We start from the raw sequence: 22,088 nt of genomic DNA, 5'->3' as shown, positions 1-22,088 counted from the left end.
GGACTCCCACCTGAGGTGCCCTAGAGGGCCGCTGTGAGAAAGTGGAAGATTCAGAGCAGAAAACAAAAGTCTCTAAACCAGGACTGCAGGATATTTACGATGGAATAACAAGTGGGAAACATCACACCCCACATGGAAGGGAGACGCGGAAGTCACAAGGGAGAGAGCACACAGTTTCTGTCACATTTTATTTCTCACACACAAACAAGTGGATCTGAAGCAAGTTATGCCATTCATGAAGACCTGCACAGGGGTATGTTAAAATAGTCTCTAGCAATCTTGTTTATATGGTGAAATATCTCAATAAATGGGAGAAAGAAAAACACTGTGTGTAGACAGAGACACAGGTGGCTTTGCTTGCCTGGCTACTAGGCTAGGAAATTCCTCTTCCTTGACCAGAAAGCATGTGGGGAAAATAGAAGATAAAACCGAAGCTCACCTTCTGGGCTTCTTGAGAAGAGCTCTTGTGAGCATCCAGCTTCAGTCTCCCAGGACCCCAGAGGCCCCCTCAGTGACCACTTCCTTCCACAAAGGATTGTGCCAGGCACGCCAATCCCAAAGATGCCCCTATTCAAGGGTTGCTGGGCCCCAGCCACCAAGGCTCCCACTGTAGGCCCACAATAAGGTGACAGAGACAACCCCTTCTGTCTCTGGTTTTAGGAACCAAGTCCATTCTTCAATGTGAAAACTAGATTCGTTACTAATGACCTCCACTGTTTAAGATTGGTTGGTGAGATACTGATTCATCTCAAAGACAAGCATTTAGAAACGGCCTGAAAGCTCTTGCTGTTTGTGTGCCCAGGACACAACTCGATACCCACAAGTAGCCTCTGGTGACACGAACTTGCTCAGTCAGAATCACGGAATACTGAATTAAGGGAGTGCTCAGAACATGAGGACCCAGAGAGGGATGTGTCCTGCCCAGGGTCACCCGGCCAGAATGGAAACCCCACGCAAAAACACACTTTGTTTTTAAGGGGCCCTCAGCCCTGAACCAGGAAAGCCACGTGTTGAAATGGAAGTACAAGCTCAGACGGGGAAAGCTGCTTCAATGTTGCACGCGTGGGGAGACCCACGCAGTGACCCTGCTGCCATGTCAACAGGGGCCTGCCGCCCTGTGCCGCCCATGGCAGTGAGCTGAGCTGACCGTGAGCTTTCAAGGACGACTGACGGAAACAAACAGAATGAAGCAGTAGCACACCAAGGTGCTGAAGCAAGTCACTGCACCCTCATTTGGCAAGGAGAACCAGCATGGCACGGAACAAATGAACACAGCTGGGCACCAGTTCTCTTTCCTGTCCTCCCCTGCTTGTTGACATAACAAAGAACTTGTCTCCCTAAAGTCAACATCACTCCTATCAGGAGGGGGGGGGGGGGGGGGGGGGGGAATCACAGTTTAAAAGAAAAAAAGGTCCCTCAATAAAATACGAACCACATTTAAACTGGTCACATTATATATATATTATATATATATATATATATAATATATATATAATATATATGTATATATATATATATATTTATATATAAAGTGTGCATGTAATCTTCAGAACAGTCACACCTCTACACCTCTAATTGGGTTAGGTTTCCAGAGTTGTAAGGAGGATTTTGTGGTTGCAGTGAAGAAGTCATGGTACAACTGAAATCACTGTAAGAAGTAAGTGATTCTTAAAACACACACACAGGTACACACTTGCCTTTAGAGTAGTATATACACAACACAGCAGCTACAAGGGTGGTCGGTCAGGCAAAGGGCACGTGAACGAGAAGCCCCCTGCTCCCTGCCTAACAGGAGAGCCCCCAGGAGGGATTCAGCAGCAACAAGTCTACAGCACAAACGTGAACGGCACCGGCCCAGAAAAGACACAGTTAGCCGGACTGCCCAAGAGGAGCCACGTGAGCCGACCACCTGGGGGAAGGGCTCGTGATGGCATGTTCTACCGCATACACTCAAAATATTACAGTGTACTTTTTCGGACTATTATAAATAATTTGTCGTGCTTCCTGAAAAAAAATATTGAAGCCTTCTTTCAGTCTGTGATGAAGTAAGGTTAACCCATGTCATAAAGCAGAGCTCACACCCCACAGGACCTTGCAGGTAGAATTTTTATCTAATTAAACAGTCTTTGTCCCTCCAGATAGAAGGCAACTGTCCCGTCACTCCAGGGCTGGGATTCTCGAGAGGCCCAGGTGAAAGCTCTCCGGGGCAAAGACATCCAAGCCGTGCACCTCTTTCCAGCTGGAGGCAGCTACAACGGCAGGCCGGGGGGCGGGGGGCGGCCCTAAACTGGTCCGCCACAGATGAACATCCACTCCCTCCCTGATGGAGCCCGGCAACAGAAGCTCTAGCTTGGGAGCAAGAAGCACCAAGCAGATACACCCCAGGTGGGCAACAGTGTCTTCCAGGTTAAAACTTCCATTTAAAAAGCCTGAAAGGTCTGACCCCGGTGACTTCTTTCCAACTCAGAGCTGTAGTTTACCCACGACCCAAATCATAAGCACATAGACTGTATATACAGATTGTTCTGAAAACCCACAAATAAAAAACACTCTACAAAAAAAAAAAAAAAAAAAGACAGTGAGTTGAAGCCTTGTCATCGACTGAGTCACACCAGGGGGACTTTGCCTTGGAGCCTAGCCCCTCGCTCGCTTGCTCCTGCCGTCTTGGGCCTGGGGCCGCTACTCATCCTCCACGGCAGCTGTCAGCACCCCCTTGTCAGCCAGGTGAGATCTGAGGGTGTTGAAGATGTGCAGCTGCTGGTCTGGACGCAAGGTCAGGAACTGCTGAATCAGCTTGCTTGGGTTGGGGCCCCTGGAAGAGAATGTGAGGAAACAGCACTGAGCAGAGGTCCAGCAGTTTCTGGGGCCTGATTATTCAAACGGCTGCTATTCCCGCTGGATTCCGTATTGTGGAGGGCAGGGGGACCCTCAGAGAACCCAGACAGAATAGCAACCGAAAACCGCATTCATGGTTGGGATGCATTTCCCTCCCACTGATTTGTAGCTACACTTCTAGAATTTCACCACATTCAAAATCCCACCAACTTGGTCCAGATGGAAAGGCACTGTACCTGATAAAACTGGCAATGTACACGTTAACAAAGGTGGCCATCAGGTACTGACAGTCAAAGCGATCCATGATGCCTCCGTGGCCAGGAATGGTGTTTGCGAAGTCCTGTTAAAAACAGAGGCAAGACTGGTGAACCTGGGGAGGCCAACCCCAAACCCTGGCCTACTGTCCCACCTCAGTGCCCAGCTACTGTCCTGAGTAGCTAAGGGCAACAGAAAGTAAGAAGTATTGGTTCAAAGGCTGAGGGTATAATAGGACAGAGTCTTATGATATAATGTTTCTTCTGAAGAAAGATACAAGATATATGAACAAATACACTGAAAATCCAACTACAGCTGACCCTTGAACAACAGCGGTTTGAACTACACGGGTCCACCTATACGTGAATTTTTTTCAGTAAATACAGTACATTGATGTGAATGCATTTTCTCTTCTTTCAAATCTTCTTAATCACATTTTTTTCCCTCTAGCTTACTTTATTGTAAGAATACAGTCTATAATACATATAATATACAAAATAAGTGTTAATCAACTGTTATCAGTAATTCTTCCGGTCAACAGTTATATGGGAATTTTCTGCTGCGTGGAAGGATGGGGACAGGAGGGAGGGATCAGTGCCTCTAACCCCTATGCTGTTCAAGGGTCAACTACGATGAATTTTCTTGGAAACAATGTTATTGTTGTTTTTTGGAGAAAGAGAGAGAGAGAGAGCGCGCGCGTGCATGTGGGGAGGGGGCGGCCAAAGAGCAGAGAGAGAAAGAATCTTAAGCAGGCTCTATGCCCAGTGCCAAGACTGATGTGGGGCTTGATCTCAGGACCTCGAGATCGTGACCTGAGCTGAAATCAAGAGTTAGACACTTAACCAAATGAGTCACCCAGGCGCCCCGGAAACAATGTACTTTAAATTTACCAGCCTAAATCCCACCCATGGGTGAAGAAGAGCACGCATTAATAGTCTGGTTTATAGCTTGGTATTTACAGCTTGGTATTTTGAAGGAGGGGGTGGTGGATGGGGTGGGACAGGAGGAGACCAGGCTGGGAGACAATGAGAGAAACAGAAAAGAGGGTTTTCCTACTTTGATTTTAAAGGCTCGTTTGAATCCACTTGCAAAGAACCCTCCAAAGGGGCCAATGAGCGAGGCGAACGTGGAGAGGGCGATGCTGTGGATCTGGAAGGGGTACATCCAGACTGTTGTCTGAGAAGAATAAATGAAATCAGTCAAGATGCCTTGTTAACACAAGCGAGTCTTTATGAAATGAACTCTATTTTCCCTCCAAAAACAAAATTAGTAAGAAAACTGGATTTTGTCTGTAACTCTGTACTGCTCTGCTTAATAGAGGACATTCAGTATCGTGCATTCAGTCTGTTGCAATATGATGTTTTAATTGAAGTATGTGGAGAAAATCCAGCCTCACACAAATTAAGTGGCTGAAAAAAGGAAGAGTATTTTACTTTATTTTTAAAAAATATTTTATTTATTTGATAGACAGAGATCATAACTCAGCAGAGAAGCAGGCAGAGAGAGAGGAGGAAGCAGGCTCCCTGCTGAGCAGAGAGCCAGATTCGGGGCTCGATCCCAGGACCCTGGGATCATGACCTGAGCCTAAGGCAGAGGCTTTAACCCACTGAGCCACCGAAGTGCCCCAAGGAAAAGTATTTTAGATAATTATGGGTATTCTTCTCTGACACTACACCAGAACTCGACAAGTGGTAGTTTTTTAAAAATTTGGTGCAGTGTGCAATTTGAAATCCTACAAATGAACTTTCTGAGCTCTTAACATTAAAATCCATTGATCTGTCTTTCACTTTGAATGGATCTTTGACCCACACTTGACAGTTGTAACACCACGCACTGGCCATTTAGAAAACGATAGTTCACCAAGTTATGTAAGTCTTCCAAGTATAGACAGTTTGCTATATACAATGTCAAAACATCGTATGTTAAAATCACTATAAAAATCACACACAAAAAAATCACTGCAGCTCTCATCCACAAACATTTGAAGTATCAGGAAGCTGTCAAACTCCGGGGACAGGTACATGCTTTCCAAAATATTAATTTTCACTTGGAATCCAAATTCTATCATCAGTAACAATCACTGTCAGGGGTTTTCCTTGAAGTGACAGGCTCACTTCATTCATTTTCAAGAAAAATGTTATCAAATACACAAGGCTGAAACACTGGAGTTTGTCAGTTCTTTTCAAGTAAAAAGTATGTCCCTATTAAAAAAAAAGCAGCTAGCTCAGCTCATAACTCAAACAAGCGCATGCGCGCTTTCCTTTAGGTAAGCACCAGACTGCCATATTTAGCACAAATGTTCTAGGCATAGTTTCCACTTGGGTACACAAGAGTATATAGACAGATATGTATTCAAGGGTCAGAATATAATAAAATGAACCATGTTACGTTTTCATCAAAGACATTCTTACGAGGAGCTGGCTTATTCTAACTGCGAGTGTGTGGCATGAAGAATCCCACGACTTAGTCCAGTTTGCTGCCACTGCTTTCACTTGTGCTAGAGCATCAGCGAGCTTACCCACCACGGCTTTTGCACCATTCACAGCAAATGTCAACAAAGTAAAAACAGGCAAATAATGTCATATTATTATTATGAAAATAACTGTGACCTCACAGGCCCCCTGAAAGGATCTCAGGGTTCCTTAGGGATCCACAGAGCAGTTTGAGAACCACTGGAATACATGAACTGAGGTGAGATGAAAGGTCTCCTTCTGCTCTCACCCTGACTTGAGCGAGTCTCCTCTATCCTGGGCCCTGGCATTGTGGAGGGAGGAAGCTAGGCTTTTTCTGAGGGAGTGGCAGTGGTGGAGAGAGGGCTCACTCTCTCTATAGTCACCACCTAACCAAGGATAGCTTGCCCGATGTGAGTGGCACATACCAAGCCAATGACCGACTGGATCACCTCAGGAATGCTGTACTCCTGCAGACGGAAGAGGTCCGAGGGCTCACAGTCCACAGTGAAGCTGTTGGTGTCATTGTTGTATTCCACGGGGCAGACAAAGCATCTGTACCCGGACATCACATAGGACAGCTGAGGATGAAAAGCAGAGTCGGGCAGAAGACACAAGGCCCAGCCAGCCCACCCGGGCAGCACACATGGGGTTTGGCTGTCCCCCTCACAGGGCCTAGGACCCTGCTAACTGTGAGCTGGGCACTAAATCAGAGGTTCATGCTTCCCCACAGGAGTATTTTGCCTGAATTTGGAAAAGGATTTAAAAACCGGTGCATGGCCTGCTGAGGCTTTACACAGAATTGCCTGAACACCCAGGTCAAAATCCACGAGAGACCTGAAGGAATTTGGGCAAAGAGCTACAAGTAGATTCTCCCCATTTAGGGGAGCTATGGTCCCTTTTCCTCAGGATCTTTTAGTTTCATTTGAACTGGAGGCAGGATGTCAGGGAGTGGTACAGTGAGAGACAGCCAGCCTGGGGGAAGAAGGTGGAAGAGCAATGAAGAAAGGGAATCGGTACTAGAGGACGGCTGGACACCCCTGAAAAAGGAGAGAGGCTGGCCTGATGGTCAGAAGCAGGGTTAGGGCGAGAAGATCATCCTCCTCCCACAGGACGCACATGGGAGAGAACCTCGGCCAAAGCGGCAGAGCCCACCTCCCCTCCTACTCTCAGCTGCCAGTCACTCAACCTTGAAATATCAAAAGGGTGGACAAGAACACTACCTGCTGGGCGTCGCATGCCTCGGCCTGAGGGGAGTGCAGGCACACGTGGACCCGCCCCTCAGCTGCCAAGACCCTGTTTGAGAACTGGCATGGGGCTAGATACAGAGCGTGCCATACTCATGCCCCGCAGGGGCAAGGTTACCGTGCAGCAGGACAGAGTCCTGGACCTCAGGAAACAAGCTCTCTAGCCTTGGACAAGCTCTGAGGGAGGGTGTGAGGTCTCTGTCCACTCCCCCACCCAGCAGCGAACCACCACCTACCAGAAGGCCAAACACCACAGTAGCAAAGAAGCCCCCAATGAAGCCTTCCCAGGTCTTCTTCGGGGACAGCTACAGACAGAAAGCAAATTCTTAACAAAGGGCATTTTGATAACTGGCTTTGAGAACAATGATTACTTATTTAAAACCTTCCTACTATAAGAAACAAAACAAAACAAAACAAAAACCCCATCTCATTCTGTTAACCTCCTTCCCTTCTAAAACAACCCCTGCCTGGTCTCCTTGTTCCTGGCCTGATACCCCTCAGTTTCCCTTCTGTCCCAGTTTATATATAAATATATTTAATATCACATATAAAATAAAATTAAATGACAACACGCAAATTCCGATCAAAGTCCCTAAAATGTGTCTACATAGTCTATAAGATATTTTCTCTGTTAGCTCTTTTTTTCTCTATGAATAGTCGTCTTCCTTTGGCTTTTCTCCTAAAACTAAGTAATCACCAGCCTTTCTCCAGGACGACATGAAGACATTCATACAAGCTAGACTTCTTCTGCCCCAAGCTGATCTACTCTACAGAAAGGACCACCCTCCCCTCACAGTGGTATTTCATGTGAGGGTGACCCATTTACCTTGATGAGTGGGGTCCGACCGAAGAAGAAGCCAAACATATAGGCCATAATGTCATTACAGATCACACAAGAGATGGGGACAATGAACCTAGGGAGTAAACCAAAGTGAAAACCAACTCTCCCCAGATGACAATACCTCAGAGGTCTACAAAACAATGCCATTCATCAACTCCAGGAACAAAATAACCCGTAAGTACTTGTCATCCATGAAGGAATAAGCTAGAAAGAAAGAAAATACCAGACAAGCTATACCTAGTACCTGGCACACAGCAGACATTCCAATCTTTACCAAATGGCTCCCGAGTAAATAGAGGTGGGGTTCTATAAAATGTCATGTGTTCCTTTTTTGTTATGAAGTAATATATGCACGTGGTAACACAAATTTGAACTGTAAAGAAGAGAAAGTTTTCCTTGTTTCCCCCTCCCTATCTCCATTCCCCCCAAATAACTACTTTTACTCATTCCTGACTACTTCATGTCTATTTCATAATTTATCTAGGTGAACGGTTTATGACTAGCTCTCAGGAACACTCCCTCTCCCTAGGGCTACGCCGAGCGCAGAACCACAACTCACAGATCTAGCTATCTTTTCCAGCTCCCGCACCCCCCTCCTCACCTGCTGATCCCCACTATGAAAAAGGAGGCCATTTCCACACTTGTATCCTTCTGCTCTCCTTCCTCTCCACTCTCTGACCGTCATGTTTTTCAAATGTCCTCTATTTCAAGTTCTGTATTTACCATAATCTACGTAAATCTCTGACTTCCCAGCCCATCAACTAGAGGCAATATCTTCTGTTTGTTAAGGGAGCATCTGTATCCTCACAACCCCGCCCATTATTTACTTTGTCCAGGCTTCTTGCACATATTCTCTGCTCTTCTTATTTTCTATACCTACAGTTAAATCCTGTAGGTAAAGCTGAAAACCAATAACCAGAGATTTTAATATGATTCACTGTAGGAACAAGTGGCATGTTTGGCCCTAAAGATAAGGACTTATCAGAAGCCATTCCTTAGAATTACCTAACAAAAACTGAAAGGGGAAAATTGCGAGCCTCCCCAGACCATTACTACCATTGTTTTAAACGTAGTAAGACCAGCATTTATATGAGCTAGTCTCTGTTCCAAGCACTTTAGATATATTTACTAATTTATTCCTCAGGAGGTGAGTATTACTATACCCTCATTCTGAGATCTGAAAACAGAGCACCGTCTGGGGTCTTAAGTACAACACTTCAGTACCTCTTATATAAACGAGGATATGCCTTCGCCTTTCACCAAAATCATCCAGCCTGCTGATTTCCATAAATGTTGACAGATTTCCTACTGAAACCATTGCATTTCTGGAATAAAATCTACTAAGTAATGAGTACATGGTGCTTTTGACACATTGCCGGATTCTATTTGCCAATATTTACAATGGTTTATCTGTAATCATTAAAGAAATCAGTTTAACATTCTTCTTTCTGCCTCCCCAGCTTATCAGCTTTAGTATGAAGGGGTAGATAAAACTCTGCTATTATCATTGGTTGTTTTCTTCCCAGATGTGGATTCTTAGGTGATTTTCAAAGATCTTTAACAGTTAGTGATCTTTTCAAGTTTTCTTCTTCATAACTGTTGGCAGTTTACATTTTACCAGATCACGGCATTTTCCTTTAGTTTTTTAAATCTGTTGCTATAGGGTTGCATTGTCTTTGATTCTTTAATTATCCATGTACTTGTTAGTCTAGAATATCGGTTCTTAAGTATATGTTCTGACCAGCAGCATCACCTGGGAATGTACTAGTGGTTCAAATTCTCATTACTGAATCTGCTGAGGCCTCATGAGTGAGGCCCAGTGATCTGTGTTGTAACCAGTCCCTGCATGGGATTTTGACGTAGCTCAAGGTGAGAACCCCCGGCTTAGAAGGTAAGCAGGGATTCTCAGTCTACCTGGACATGAGAAAACCCACAAAATAAAAGGGAAATCTCCCTCCCTGACATCACTCACCAGATCATTCCTTCGAATAGGTTGTGGATAACGAGATGTGACTGAGTTACAACAATCAGTAATGTTACATGGGTCCAGCCAAACTGCAAAAGAAAATCAAGAATACATTTGACCTACCTGTTACCTTGAAAGGAACTTCAAATAACAGTCAATAACAAATAGAAATTGCTAAACAACAACAACAACAAAACAGGTAGAAAATACGTCTGCTTCTCTACCTGTCTTATTGGAAGTAAAAAGGTACAGAACAGGCATTTGGGATTAACGTTGCCCCCAGCTACAATTACCACCTAAAGTAGGGACCACAGGGCCCACCAGTGAACAAGTCCTTCTATGCTCTGAAAGCCTGAGTACGTCTCATTTTCTCCATAAATGTTGAGTGCTGGGATGCCTGGGTGGCTGAGTCGGTTAAGCACCTGGTCATAATTTCAGGGTCCTGGGATGGAGCCCCATGTCGGGCTCCCTGCTCAGTGGGTGGGGACTCTGCTTGTCCTTCTCCCTCTGCTGTCTCTCTTTAGCTCTCTCAAGTAAATAAATAAAATCTTAAGAAAATGAATGTTACTTAGGACCCTTGCTTAGGCCCCTCAGTGAGGGGTTGCTTCCAGGTTGAGGGAGTGATGTAGCATGTAGAGTGTCTGTGGGCATTGCCTAAAGCTTCACCTTGAGCCACACTTGGACGCCACCTACAGGTCCTAATGGAGAGGCTGCTGGGGGTGTAAGTTAACAGTGATTGGGTCTAGGTGGATGTAGAGCAGGGTAACTTAAATGGGAGATATCCCTTCATGCTCTAGGTTCTATGCACACAAAACAGACTGTGTTCCAGAGTTTTGATCTGTCACAGAAAGCATAGAGGCCTTGTGAGTTTCTGTAGAACTTCACTTAAGCCAAGAATTCACACACACACACGCACACACGCACACATCTCACTTACCATGTAGAACTGCAGTCGATAATGCTTCTTGACCAGACTCAGTACAAACATGCAGAATCCTAGTTTGAGAAGGAGAAAGGGCAAAATGAATCACACTCTGCATTATCTTTGTCCTAATCATTTCCTTTAGATGTGTTAAATGGTCTTCTGGCCAATTTCTTTGCAGTAGTTAAGCAATGCACAATTCCAAAGCCCAGGGGAATAAACCTAGCTATTCCAGTGTCAGAAGCAAAAACAGACTCCTTCAAGACAATCAAAGGAAGGCAGTATTTTTTTTAAATCTTGCAGACTACACTCAATTTAAAATACTGTTCACTAGATAGGAACATTTTGATCCTGGAGCAGGGGTCAAACACCAAAGGTTAGATCAGACACCAGTTTTCACAAATAAAATTTTACTGAAACACAGCCATACCTGTTTGTTTGCATATTATCTGGGGTTCTCCTTTCATGCTCCGGGGCAGAACAGAAGAGTTGCAACAAAGAGCCTATGGGCCCCAGAGCCTAAAATATTATCTAGACCTTTAAGAAAAAGTTTGCTGGGGAGCACGTGGGTGGCTCAGTGGGTTAAAGCCTCTGCCTTCAGCTCAGGTCATGATCTCAGGGTCCTAGGATCGAGCCCCGCATTGGGCTCTCTGCTCAGCAGAGAGCCTGTTTCCCTACCCCCATCTGCCCCTCTGCCTATTTGTGATCTCTCTCTCTTTGTTAAATAAATAATAAATAAAAATCTTTTAAAAAAATTTTTTTTAAAAAGAAAAAGCTTGCTGACCCCTGTCCTAAATCATAGGTTTGGCTAAGGGGGGCAGATCTCCCTAGCATGGAGTCAGGGCCTTGCACCTCTCACACTGACCCACATGGTGGCAAAATAAAAATAAAAATAAATATAAACCTTAAGCCCCTACACTCCTTCAGGAAGGAGAGAAACACTTACCCAGAAGAGTGGCTGGCACCTCAAACACAGCCCTGCCCAGAAGACGACACGTGGCTATTCCAGACCCCAGGCCTCCCACTATGGGGGGCTACTCTCGGGGCCTGAGGCACACTCTCGGACTATGCTCATCAGCAACAGACCCCCTTGGCGGTGGATTTTCTATTTTAATGGCCAGGGGCCATTCACGGAGCCAAGTATTGCTATCAAGCTCATCAAAAATAGGTCAGACTGAAATTTAGGTCAGAACAAATTTCTTCTGTGCCTCAAACTGGCTTTGAGGGCAACTATGAAAAACACTAGCATTAACACTTAACACTCAAGTAGTACTGAGTTTAGACTGACACAGCACCCTTCTGTTTGTGAACTTTTAATGCATCTAATCAAATCCTCACAGTGCGTCTGCTGTTTTAGCTCCAGAGGACAAGAGACCCAAAGACTAAGCACCCAGCTCCTCCAAAGTCACAAAGTCTTTTTAAACCCAGTTGGGTAAAATCTCCACCACACTGCAGTGTCCCTCACGCAGCTTCTCAGGTGACTCCCCTAAAGACAGCTGCTGGGTTTTATACCCAAATTCCTGGGTGGTTTTTGTTTTGATCTCACCACAGAATCTCTGCCAACAGGGGAGTCAGGACTGGACTGTGCTATGCTGCCCTCCCACAGAGGCTGGGACACAAGGACAGGTGGCAATGACTACAGTCTCCACAGCCACACAAGGCCCTCGGTCCCATTTCTTCCATTTCTTAGCCAAGAGCTGCTATGACTCAGATTTAAGGCAGGGCCCTCAGCTCTGCTGCCTTGCACCATCAACCTTAACATCATCAAGACTGTGCAGGCACCAAGAAGTGCCCCAACTTCTACTCAGCAAACACAAATAAGACAAACCCAAGAACTGGTAAACCTCTGAATGCCTACCTATTAGGTAGAGAGTAAAGGAAATGAACCGGTGGTATTTACTGAGAATCCGCAAAGGCTCCTCTCTCTGGACCAGAGTGAAGAAGTAATCCGTCACTGTCTCACCATAGAAGAAGTAATTTACACATAGTAGAAAGTACCTATAAAAGAAGACAGGTCACTGCTTTGGGGGGCGCCTGTGGCCTCTCCTTTCCGTTGAGGCTGCCAGCAAAAACTCAGAGCAGCAGCCCGTGTGACCCTCACACCCTGCACCACCCACGGCAGCTTGCTAAGAACAAGCCAACCACGGTTCCCTGTTCACTGGGGACCCTGTGGCTGGGAAGTCTATCTGGAAATCTGTGGCAGCTTTCACTCACTCTCCATCTGCCACAAACTTGGGACTCAGCTTTTGCCCCTTTTGCACAGTTACCATGCCTAATCTAAGAACACTCCCACCGCAGGAGGACCTTCCAGAGCGTGGCTCTTCCTGCTTCCCCATCCTATTTCCTCTCTTCCAGGAACCCCACACACCTATCACAGTGGTTTACTCTGGCTTTGCCACCATCTGCTTCACTCCTGTCTCCCCCAGCCTGGGACATCCACTTCACTCACCCCGTTTTGTCACTCGTTGCTCAAATACCATTGTCTTCATAAAAGCCTTGTACAACCTAACATGGTCTCTGGCTCCCCCATGTTTATTTCTATAGTATGTAGTATTTGGTCATTTCACTAAGCAATTAATTATACTCGGCCTCAGAGTATCTGCCTCCCTGAAGCCTATCTCTGAAACATCAGCCTTTCACCAGCATTAACTCTTCATGTGTGTATAACCTGCTTCCTCTACTGGAGCTCTGGGCAGGGGCCGCCATGGCTCATATACCTTTAGAGCCTCGGCGGTGCTTTGGAGTGTAGGAGCAAGCAGGCCTACTCCAAATACTCAGCCAGGGTCCTGAGGTAGGAAAGAGAGTGGAAGGCTTCTCTCTTCCATGTTCTTTCTTTTTCTTTTTCTTTTTTTTTTTTAATTGTGAAAGTTCAAGAACTCTCATATTGGATTTGTCTTCTGTTACATGAAAAACACTCCCTTTGGTCAGTGACCACAATTGAAAGTCAGACATCCTGAGTGTGTGAACAAAATTTAAAATACCGCTTGCCAGCTCTAGAAGAGCCATGAAGAGACCTACACTTGAACCTGGGTGGCAGGCACAGGCCTGTGTGGAGACCATGAGGCAGCTTGCATGGCTGGCTGGTGGGGAAGCATCTGTAGAAAGGATGTGTCCAGCCCAAGTCTGTGCACGTCAGCTCCCTTGGTCATGACCACGTTGCTGGGGCCTGAAACACTCCTTTCAGGCTGCTAAGTCATGGAACCAACCCTTGCATCCCAGCACAGAAGGTGAGAAGGGTCCATATTTGCCCCAAGTCCTCTCGGCACCACACAGAGCTCTGCTCACGAGTCCCGCAAGGACAGTGCGGCCAATACAGCAGAGTTTCAGATCAGAAAGGGACCTCAGACATCACCTGGCTACAGGTTTTGATTCTGTTTCTGCTTGAAGGCAGCTGAGCCCTTTCCTAGGAGAGAGGGACCAGAGCTTCTCTGAGGAGCCCAGATCCTCTGTATTCAGGGTCACTCCTGCCCACCTGGCCCCTATGGCACCTCCGTCCAAGGAATGAGGGTTCCAAAGCCAACTGACTCAGTCTCAACCATCTGTCTCAAGGACAAGGAAACCAAGTTCCAGAGACAGCAACACCAGCAAAGACAAACTACAGAGGACTCTCATGGGATGTCGGCACATCAGAGCATAAAAAATATACTGGTCTAGAGGTGGGGGCCACTGTGCAACATCTGATGAATCCAAATACCAAGGCAAACGTGCTCACAGACGCAGTCATGTAGAAGACTCCAGACCCCAGGCAACTACAAAACACTCCCCACAGGCCATCCACATAAAATACTTGGGTCTTAAAGGGGCTATCGGAGTGGGAGGCCATCAATCCCCATCTATCCACCATGACTGTAAATACCTATAACGAAACGCTCGTCACCCAAATCCGTCCAGGGCCCTCGTGGGGCTGGAGGGCTTACCAGCTGAGGGTTCTGAACCAGGGCAGGTCATAGGAGTGGTAGACGTTGTAGCCGATAGTGATGATCTCATGGAAACACTTAATCTGAACACACATCACCTACAAGATAGAAAATACTCTGAGTATTTGCTAATTCCCCAGTTCTTACCATTTTTGGAAACAGAAACCCACACACAGGTCATGGGCCTTGAAGAAAAACTATCATATTAAGAATGTCAGTCCTACAGTGACTCTGCTCTCCTCCTCCTTTCCCACTCACTCTGCACCCCCTCGGCAGTGCAGTCCTTTGTGTCACACAGACTAGATAGATCCAAGAAATAGGCACCCCTGAAGCTTCAATTAACTTTTTATTTTTGTACTTCCCTGGACTCCATCAATCTCTTCCCCTTTTGACTTTGAATAGAAATACCTGAAAATCCCCAACTGCTTTGCTCAGCAGTCAGCCGCTAGTCATCTGACCCTGTCCATGCCAGCAGGAAGACTAAGAGAACAGTGCTGTGGACTGGGATTTTTTAAATCAAAGTCCTAAGCCCCACAGTGAGGCCCCAGGGAAACAAGAAACAAAACGGAGAGTCACATAGAGTCACAGCCGGGGTCACTGGCTAATCAAACGGCTGAAATAATAGTATCAACTTTTAAAATGAAGGGATATCTTTAACTACACACAACTGGCTGATGCCAACAGCCCTCCAGTTGGCTCCTGGAAGGGGAGCAGTGACAGTTCTAAGGCAGATGTGGTCTGAGGACCCAGGACTCCCACGGATTCCCAGAACCAACCCAATACCCTACACTTAAGAGGATGGAGCCGTAGGAAAAACTGAAGGCAAAACCCAAACAGCATGCAAGTGGCACTTACAATGATCATTAAAACCATTGGTCCCAGGTAAATGATGATGAAGAAAAATGCAATCATGGCCAAAGTCAGGATGCCTCTCACCCACCAGTTTTTCCATCTAAGAGCGGAAGGAGAAAACATGTTAGGAGCCGGGAAAGAAGCAAAGCACAAAGTCAAGGGGGATTGCTCTTTCTGGAAGGAGAGGTCAATCCCTTCCTGCAGCGTACCTCCTACCCCTTGACAGAGGTACTAGCCACATGCGGGCAGAAGCAGGGCCAACAGCCATCACCTCACCCACACCAAACTCAGCAGGTGTTCCAAGGTGTACAGAAAAATACTCCCAGCTTCCTATCTTAACAAACGAATCTGGCAAAAGTCCCAAGGGAAATGTGGTGCCCACTTCTGTATTTGCTTGGATGGCTTCTATGGCTCTCTATCCAAAGGAAAACAATGCACATTTTTCCAGCAGCAAAATCCTGCATCACTCTGCCCCTGTATCTTTATAGTAAGAACAACATTCAACAACAGTAATAACAATCACAAAGAAGCATCTGGCACTTTTATAAGGACTCAGCATATATTAATGCATTTAAGCCTCAACACTACTAACCCTTCCAGATAGGAAGTGCAGATACACAAATCATAGAGCTGTGACGTGGTCCAACCGAGATTTGAATCCTAGAAGGCTGGCTCCAGAACCCAAGCCCTTGATCATTGCACGACACCACCTTTCAAAGAGACACATGTGTGCAAGACACACATAGCAACACCTTCAGATAATGTTTTGAGGTCTTAAAGTTTATGTTTTTTAATCTGCCCACATAGCCAGTGTTGGAGGACCAGAGTCTCAAGGGACTAATATTTTAGCTCTGGATTCACCCGAGTTGAGATTTCTCAATTCTTCTGGGTGAATTTAAGGAATGTCCACAATGGATGTGTGTGGGAGAGGGAAAACTAAACTTTGACCTAGAAACTTGAGCTCCTCTGTGAAAAGCAGCCTGTCGATTAGTCACAAACCCTTCACAAGTTGTGTCAACAACCTTGCCGGCCACCACCCCTTTGTCCACACTTTCCTCCTCCTCAGACTACTGTCCCTCCCAGCCCCACCGAAGCACCCTTCAAAGGCCAGATCCTTCTAGGCTGTGCTCATAGCTGCCGTCAAGCACAAGGTTACATTCAGAGGAGGCCTGAGCAGAAGCAGGGAGACTGTGGCCACTGCCTCCGGGCAGGCCAAGCCTGTACACTTTGATAGCCATGGGCTCACGTCCGATGACTGCCGGCTGCCTGAGGGCTCTGGGTTTTCCACAGCACTCGGACCTGAGGCGAGGCCCCTGCAAGCATCCGCATCATGAAGCCAGGTTATACCTTGAAGACAAGTTGGAAAGGGCCCTGTTGAGGACCTCTGGGGTATCATCTGCAGACGTTGATAAAGGAGCAGTTTCCGCTCGGCTCTCACTGTCCGACGCAGTCTCTCCATCTACCTTCACTTCTGACTCCAATTCCTACACAGCAGAAAAACAGGATGAGGAGAAGGTCAAAAATGAGAAGTACATGCCCGTCATAAGAGATCTATGGGAAAAGACCCCCCAACAAGGCTCGAGGACCTAGCACAGCCAGGTGACAGAGCAGATGGGACTCACAGCGATCCCGACACTCTTCTGACATGTGCCGAGGGGGCCGACTCTGCTGGAAGCGAAGCACGCATCTGCCATGGGGGACTGAGGAACAGCCACTACCTGCTCGATCCCCCTGCCCTCCCAGGGGCAGGGGAGGGAACAGTCTGGAGGAGGGGGAAAGGGGCTCTTTTGTATCCAAAAGTGGAGGCAGGCCTGAATTTCAGCAGGACCTCATTCCTGACCCTGCCCTTGCTGCCAGGCTTACTGCCAAGGAGTGTTTGGCCGCGGGCACCCAGAAAGACACATCCACCTCTAAAACCTAAAACACCTAAATCATGCAGCAAAGTCCCTGCTCTCCCACAACATGCTGTGGACTCTTAATGCCCCCAGAGTGGCCAGTGGCTCTGGCCAGGCTCTCAGAGAAAAGCCGGGTGTGCAGGCTGTTGTCCCCCCACTAAATGCCCCAAAGTCTGCTGTGTTACTTCCAGACTCCACAGGAGCACCCCATGAGGCGGCCAGCCCCAGGCAGTGTGGAAGACACACAGTACTGCTTACTAGAGTCTAGGCTTCACCAGGACTGGGGTGCCACTGTCCTTTCCCAGCCACGCAGCCCCGGGCACCAGAGGACCCTGCCATGTCACCCACAGAGTTGCCATCCGGGCTCCGGCCATGTCAGAAATTCGCCCTGCTTGCCAGCCCCCCTCCACGAGGGGAGCAGAGTCACACCAGCAATTGCTTCTCTATCCAAAGTACCAAGGGCAGGCTGCTCTGAATCCTAGGGACCTTACTACTCGGAGCATTTATCTCTTATAAGAATTTACAGCCACTGCTGTTGGGAAGAGATGGAAAAGAAGTCAAATCACTTCAAATTAGAGTCGAACAATATTGCTTCGATTTGCAGAGTTCTCAACAGCTGTAAGATTGTTTTCCAAACCTGTTGTGAGCCACAGAGTCATTATGGAAGGAAGGGAAAGGAGACAGGAAGATCCTTATTTACAAATGAAGAGATAGAGGCTCTGAGCAAGTTCAATGGTGGGCCCCAAATCTCCTATTAACCCAGGTCTTCTGACTTCTCAGTGTTCATCCCACTACATTTCCTTTTACTTAAGCATCTTGGAATCCACTGTTTTTTTTGACACCTGACACTTTATTAGTAAGGAAACTTGGTTTGGAGAGGGAGTGGGGCTGGGATGGACAAGAAGTGCCCATTTCAGGGGATTTTCCTGGACCTCAGGCATTCCTCTACACAGAGTTCAAGGAAATACCATCGTGAATGAATTCCCCAGAGGACAGCACTATGACTGCCAGGCAGCAGAGAGGGGAGGGGCGCCCTAGCACAACTGGGCCCCTGGGACAGCAGGTCTTCAAAATCAGGCTGGATGTCGATGGCTGGAAAGCAGGGGTTGGACTGCAAACAGGCAAGCCATCTGGGCCCACCGGGAAGTTCCAGGCGATGTCGCTGCGGCAGACTAGAGACCGTGTGATGAATTGGGGGTCAGTCATGAAGGCGGTGTAGTCACTGGAGCCAGGCAGAGCAGGAAGGTGAAGAGGAGGTGCACCTGCATACCCTTCACCTTGCACTTCTCAAAAAAAAAATGAGGGTGGGCTCGAACCCGCCACCTGGTCAGAGGTCCTTGAGGGAATTCAGGATGTCTTCATTCCTGACATCCTCCTGACGGCTGGACAGCTAGCACAAGAAGCTGCTACAGCGTGTTCACCCGGGTAGAGTGTGGACCACTGCCTCGGAGCAATGGCACACTCCCGATGAGCAGACCTTAGCCCGCAGGGAGCCGCAGGGCACCCAGGCTTCCGGGCTCGCCGGGGGCCAGAGCACCCCGAGTGCGGAGGTGTGGGGCCGCAGCCGCGAAGATGGGATTGTGGAGGTCAGGCTGGAGACCCCATTTTACTTTTCGGCAAGAAGTTCACTATGAAGTAAACTAGAAATGGCAAACGGGTATTTCACCACATCTTCAAAGATTTTGTTATATATGTTTGTGAACACAGAAAACAGTCACTTTTTCTTAAGTTGAATAATTTGTATTTCCCTAAGAAGTACATGAAATCGAGCACCATTTCATGTTTACTGGTTGTTTGGATATCTTCTTCTGTAAAGTGTCTATCAAGTCATTGATCATTTTTCTACCGAGTTTTTTTGCCCTCCTTTGGATTTGTAGGAACGTCTCAGACATTCCAGCCTTAAGCACCCTGTGTCACTGTGTTCTCCCAGCCTTCTCTAACCCAATCACTCCTTCTCTTAGCCTTCTCATTCTGGGCACTGGCCACAATGCAGACTGATGGGGATATTTTTGTACTTGTCTGTTGCTCCTTCAAGACAAGGACCACCTTTTCCTCTTCACCTACCCATGCCTGGTACAGAGCAAAATGCTCACAAATGGATGGAAAAATAATGGAGAGAGGAAACCAGGAATTAATTCCAGGTGTGGTAAAGAGCTACCCAGCCCCTGCCCTCAGGGAAATAGCTCTTTCTAAACTAAACTAAAACAGAGGATTTTAACTAGTGTAAGACTGCTAATAAGAGGCAGCTGGCTTTGGTAAAGGACCTATCCAGATGACCTCATCAGCAGGAGGTGAGGCAAGAGCCTTAGCTTCTAATGACATGGTCACTGTTCCTTACACTGCCACAGCACAGCGAGGGGGCTCTGGACAAGTCACGCAAGTGCCTCCATACTGCAATGTCCTCACTTTATCAAACGGGCCCAGAAAGATCCTCCTTCCCTAAAGAGATACGGCCAAACTCCCCCACCTCCCACCGCAGGGCTCTGTCCTAATCCGGCACCGAGAGGTTCTGAACCACAGCAATGCCTCTGTAATCATTCCTCTCCAGTTAGAGTGAACAAAGACCGAGGCATTCAGAAAAGCTTTCCCTTCCTTATATTAACATAAACACCCACACCCCAGTGGCAACCATTAGTACAGGAATGATGCTGCGGATTATCTAGATCTGACCCCTAACCAGAGGAGCTTCAGCATGTGACCTCCTGGGCCCCACCAAGGCCTCCCACAGATGCTCACCAGGAGCATCAGGAAGCCACAGGGGCTGAGCTAGAGCCCAGCAGGGGAGAGAGCCTGTATCCAGCCACAAGTGCATGTGCGCGTGCACACACACACACACACACGCACGAATGCATGCATGCCCCAACACAAGGTTATTTTTAACTTATCCATCCGTCGTCAAGGAGATTCACAAAGGCTGCTGGTTTCCCTAGGAGAGGAAGGGCAGGAAGGAGCCCAGGCAGGAAGGAGCCCAGGCAGAGCGCCCGCAGGGGAGGGGCAGTGAGCTCCAGCTCGGTGCTGAGCCTCTCCAGTCCTTCCCCATCCTTTGATGAGCATTCGCCCAGCACTGTGTCCTGCAAGATCACCCTGACTCCTATCCTTCCTTGCGAGAAGGGGTGAGGGGTAGTGGGGTATCCAGGGCAGAAAGCAGTACAAGAGCTAGTTCTCTATAGTTCTAGATGCCATAAGGGGTGCTTGGTGGGGCGCAGTCAGATAAGCAGCCGACTCTTGATTTTGGCTCAGGTCATGATCTCAAAGTCCTGGGATCGAGTCCTTCATCGGGCCCCACACTCAATGGGGAGTCAGCTTCTCTCCCTCTGCCTCTCTCTCTCTCTCAAATCTTTGAAAAAAAAAAAAAAAAGACCTTACAACTATTATTACCAAGCTGTCAAGGAGCTTGAGGTGAACAGCTAAGAAATGAAGTTAACACCCTAAAGCAACAAGCCTGAAAGAGGGTAACTTTCTAGGTTTTACCTGCCTCTTAAGCAAGTAACCCCAGGACCCAGGCGTGATGCAGGTCACTAAATCAGCCAGAGCCCTTACTGGAGGCACCCTCTGAGCAGGAGATCAGCACCTACCCCGACCACCACTCCCTCATAAGCTGCAATAGGACCCAGCAAGGAGGAAGGGCAAATCCCTATGCAAGGGGCAAGGGCACAGCCCAAAAAACATGGACGGGGAGCGGGCAAGACAGCCAGCTCTCTCGGCTCCTGACCCCCAGTTCCCCACCTCAACCCCTTGGTGTAGATGTCACAAGAGAACAGGCTAAGGGAACAAAAAGCGAAGAGAACTTGGAGGCTTATGGTGTTCGGGCTCCTTTCCACCCTATGGGAAAAGGCCTTTCACTCAGACCATGAGGACTTCCTCTTTGGCTGCTTATGCCTGAGTGAAAGCAGCCAAGCAAGTGCAAGTGGCAACTTCCATCATGGGCGGGGATGCCGAGGGGCCAGGGACCTGGCCCAAGTTCTTGCCCAGCAGGAAGGTGGCACATGCCGGACCAAGAGTCAGAGGTGCTAGAGGTACACTGGTGCGCTCCTCCAGGGGATGGCAAGATCGGCAGATGCAGAGGATGACCTCCTGCAGGAGGAGGCAGCGGCCAGTCTGGGAGAGCAGGGTCCAGGCCCCAGCTCTGACACACACCACACTCCCCGGAGGCCTCAGATCTCTTGGTGTTCCCAGGGGAGAAAGGATCCCTTATCTTGGAAAGGATCCCTTATCTTATCTGGAATGATCAAATGCCACAGCAATGGAAGTCTGTGAAAACGATAAAGAGGCGGAAGAGCAACACGGCCACCCACGGCCCTCAGTATCCTGACCAGGGCACACAGGACAGCAGCATAGAGCCTTAACCCCCCACCCCCTGCCACCAGGCAACCTGGGCACGCTTCCCAAGGAGGGTGGCATGGGAAGAACGGTGGCCGGCAGGACCTGCTGGGGCCCGTGTGCTCACCAGTTACGTGAGCTCAGCATCGCCCTGCCCCGCTTCCTCTCCCATGCCTTCCATTCATCCAGTAGGCGGCCCCCCAACTCAAAAGTGACCCACTTCCCAAAGCTACTGACACATAAAGGCAGCAGCCCGTACTACTGCTCTCTGGAGTGGGACGTGTGCAACACAACCCACTGGAGTGTGGGAAGAAATATTACAACTAACTTCTATTTTTCTCCTTTGTATTTTCTTTCCTGTGCATGCTTTATAATGCGCCTACCAGTATACATATATAACTCTGTAAGTCTGTGCAAGCTGGGCACCGGGCTAAGGCATCACATACACGTCAGACTCGGCCGCGTCTCAGTGGCCACGGGCTCCCTGCTTCCCACTGTGCTGAGCAGTGCCTGGAACAGACCAGGCACCCAAGGACTTGGTGACCTAATGAGTTAATGAGAATTCTACTTGACCTACCACAGACCAAA

General features: G+C 47.8%; 1 protein-coding gene across 1 annotated transcript in view; it reads right to left on the bottom strand.

Moving 5' to 3' along the window:
• Nucleotides 1-2,419: 2,419 nt before the first annotated feature.
• Nucleotides 2,420-22,088, bottom strand: part of CDS2 (CDP-diacylglycerol synthase 2) — a 55,957-nt gene continuing 36,288 nt past the window's right edge. Inside the window, exons 2-13 of the mRNA XM_032859137.1 lie at nucleotides 16,633-16,769; nucleotides 15,289-15,385; nucleotides 14,434-14,531; nucleotides 12,375-12,514; nucleotides 10,532-10,590; nucleotides 9,601-9,683; nucleotides 7,614-7,701; nucleotides 7,024-7,092; nucleotides 5,969-6,121; nucleotides 4,147-4,266; nucleotides 3,072-3,175; nucleotides 2,420-2,812 (exon numbers count right to left, since the gene is read on the bottom strand). Coding sequence (XP_032715028.1) covers nucleotides 2,680-2,812; nucleotides 3,072-3,175; nucleotides 4,147-4,266; nucleotides 5,969-6,121; nucleotides 7,024-7,092; nucleotides 7,614-7,701; nucleotides 9,601-9,683; nucleotides 10,532-10,590; nucleotides 12,375-12,514; nucleotides 14,434-14,531; nucleotides 15,289-15,385; nucleotides 16,633-16,769 — 1,281 coding nt within the window. The 3' untranslated portion in view covers nucleotides 2,420-2,679. The remainder of the gene's footprint in view (nucleotides 2,813-3,071; nucleotides 3,176-4,146; nucleotides 4,267-5,968; nucleotides 6,122-7,023; nucleotides 7,093-7,613; nucleotides 7,702-9,600; nucleotides 9,684-10,531; nucleotides 10,591-12,374; nucleotides 12,515-14,433; nucleotides 14,532-15,288; nucleotides 15,386-16,632; nucleotides 16,770-22,088) is intronic.

This window comes from Lontra canadensis, unplaced genomic scaffold (genome assembly GCF_010015895.1).
Source record: "Lontra canadensis isolate GAN:19392208 unplaced genomic scaffold, GSC_riverotter_1.0 scaffold16, whole genome shotgun sequence".
Classification (NCBI taxonomy): Eukaryota; Metazoa; Chordata; class Mammalia; order Carnivora; family Mustelidae; genus Lontra; species Lontra canadensis.
This window is presented reverse-complemented; position numbering and strand designations above follow the sequence as displayed.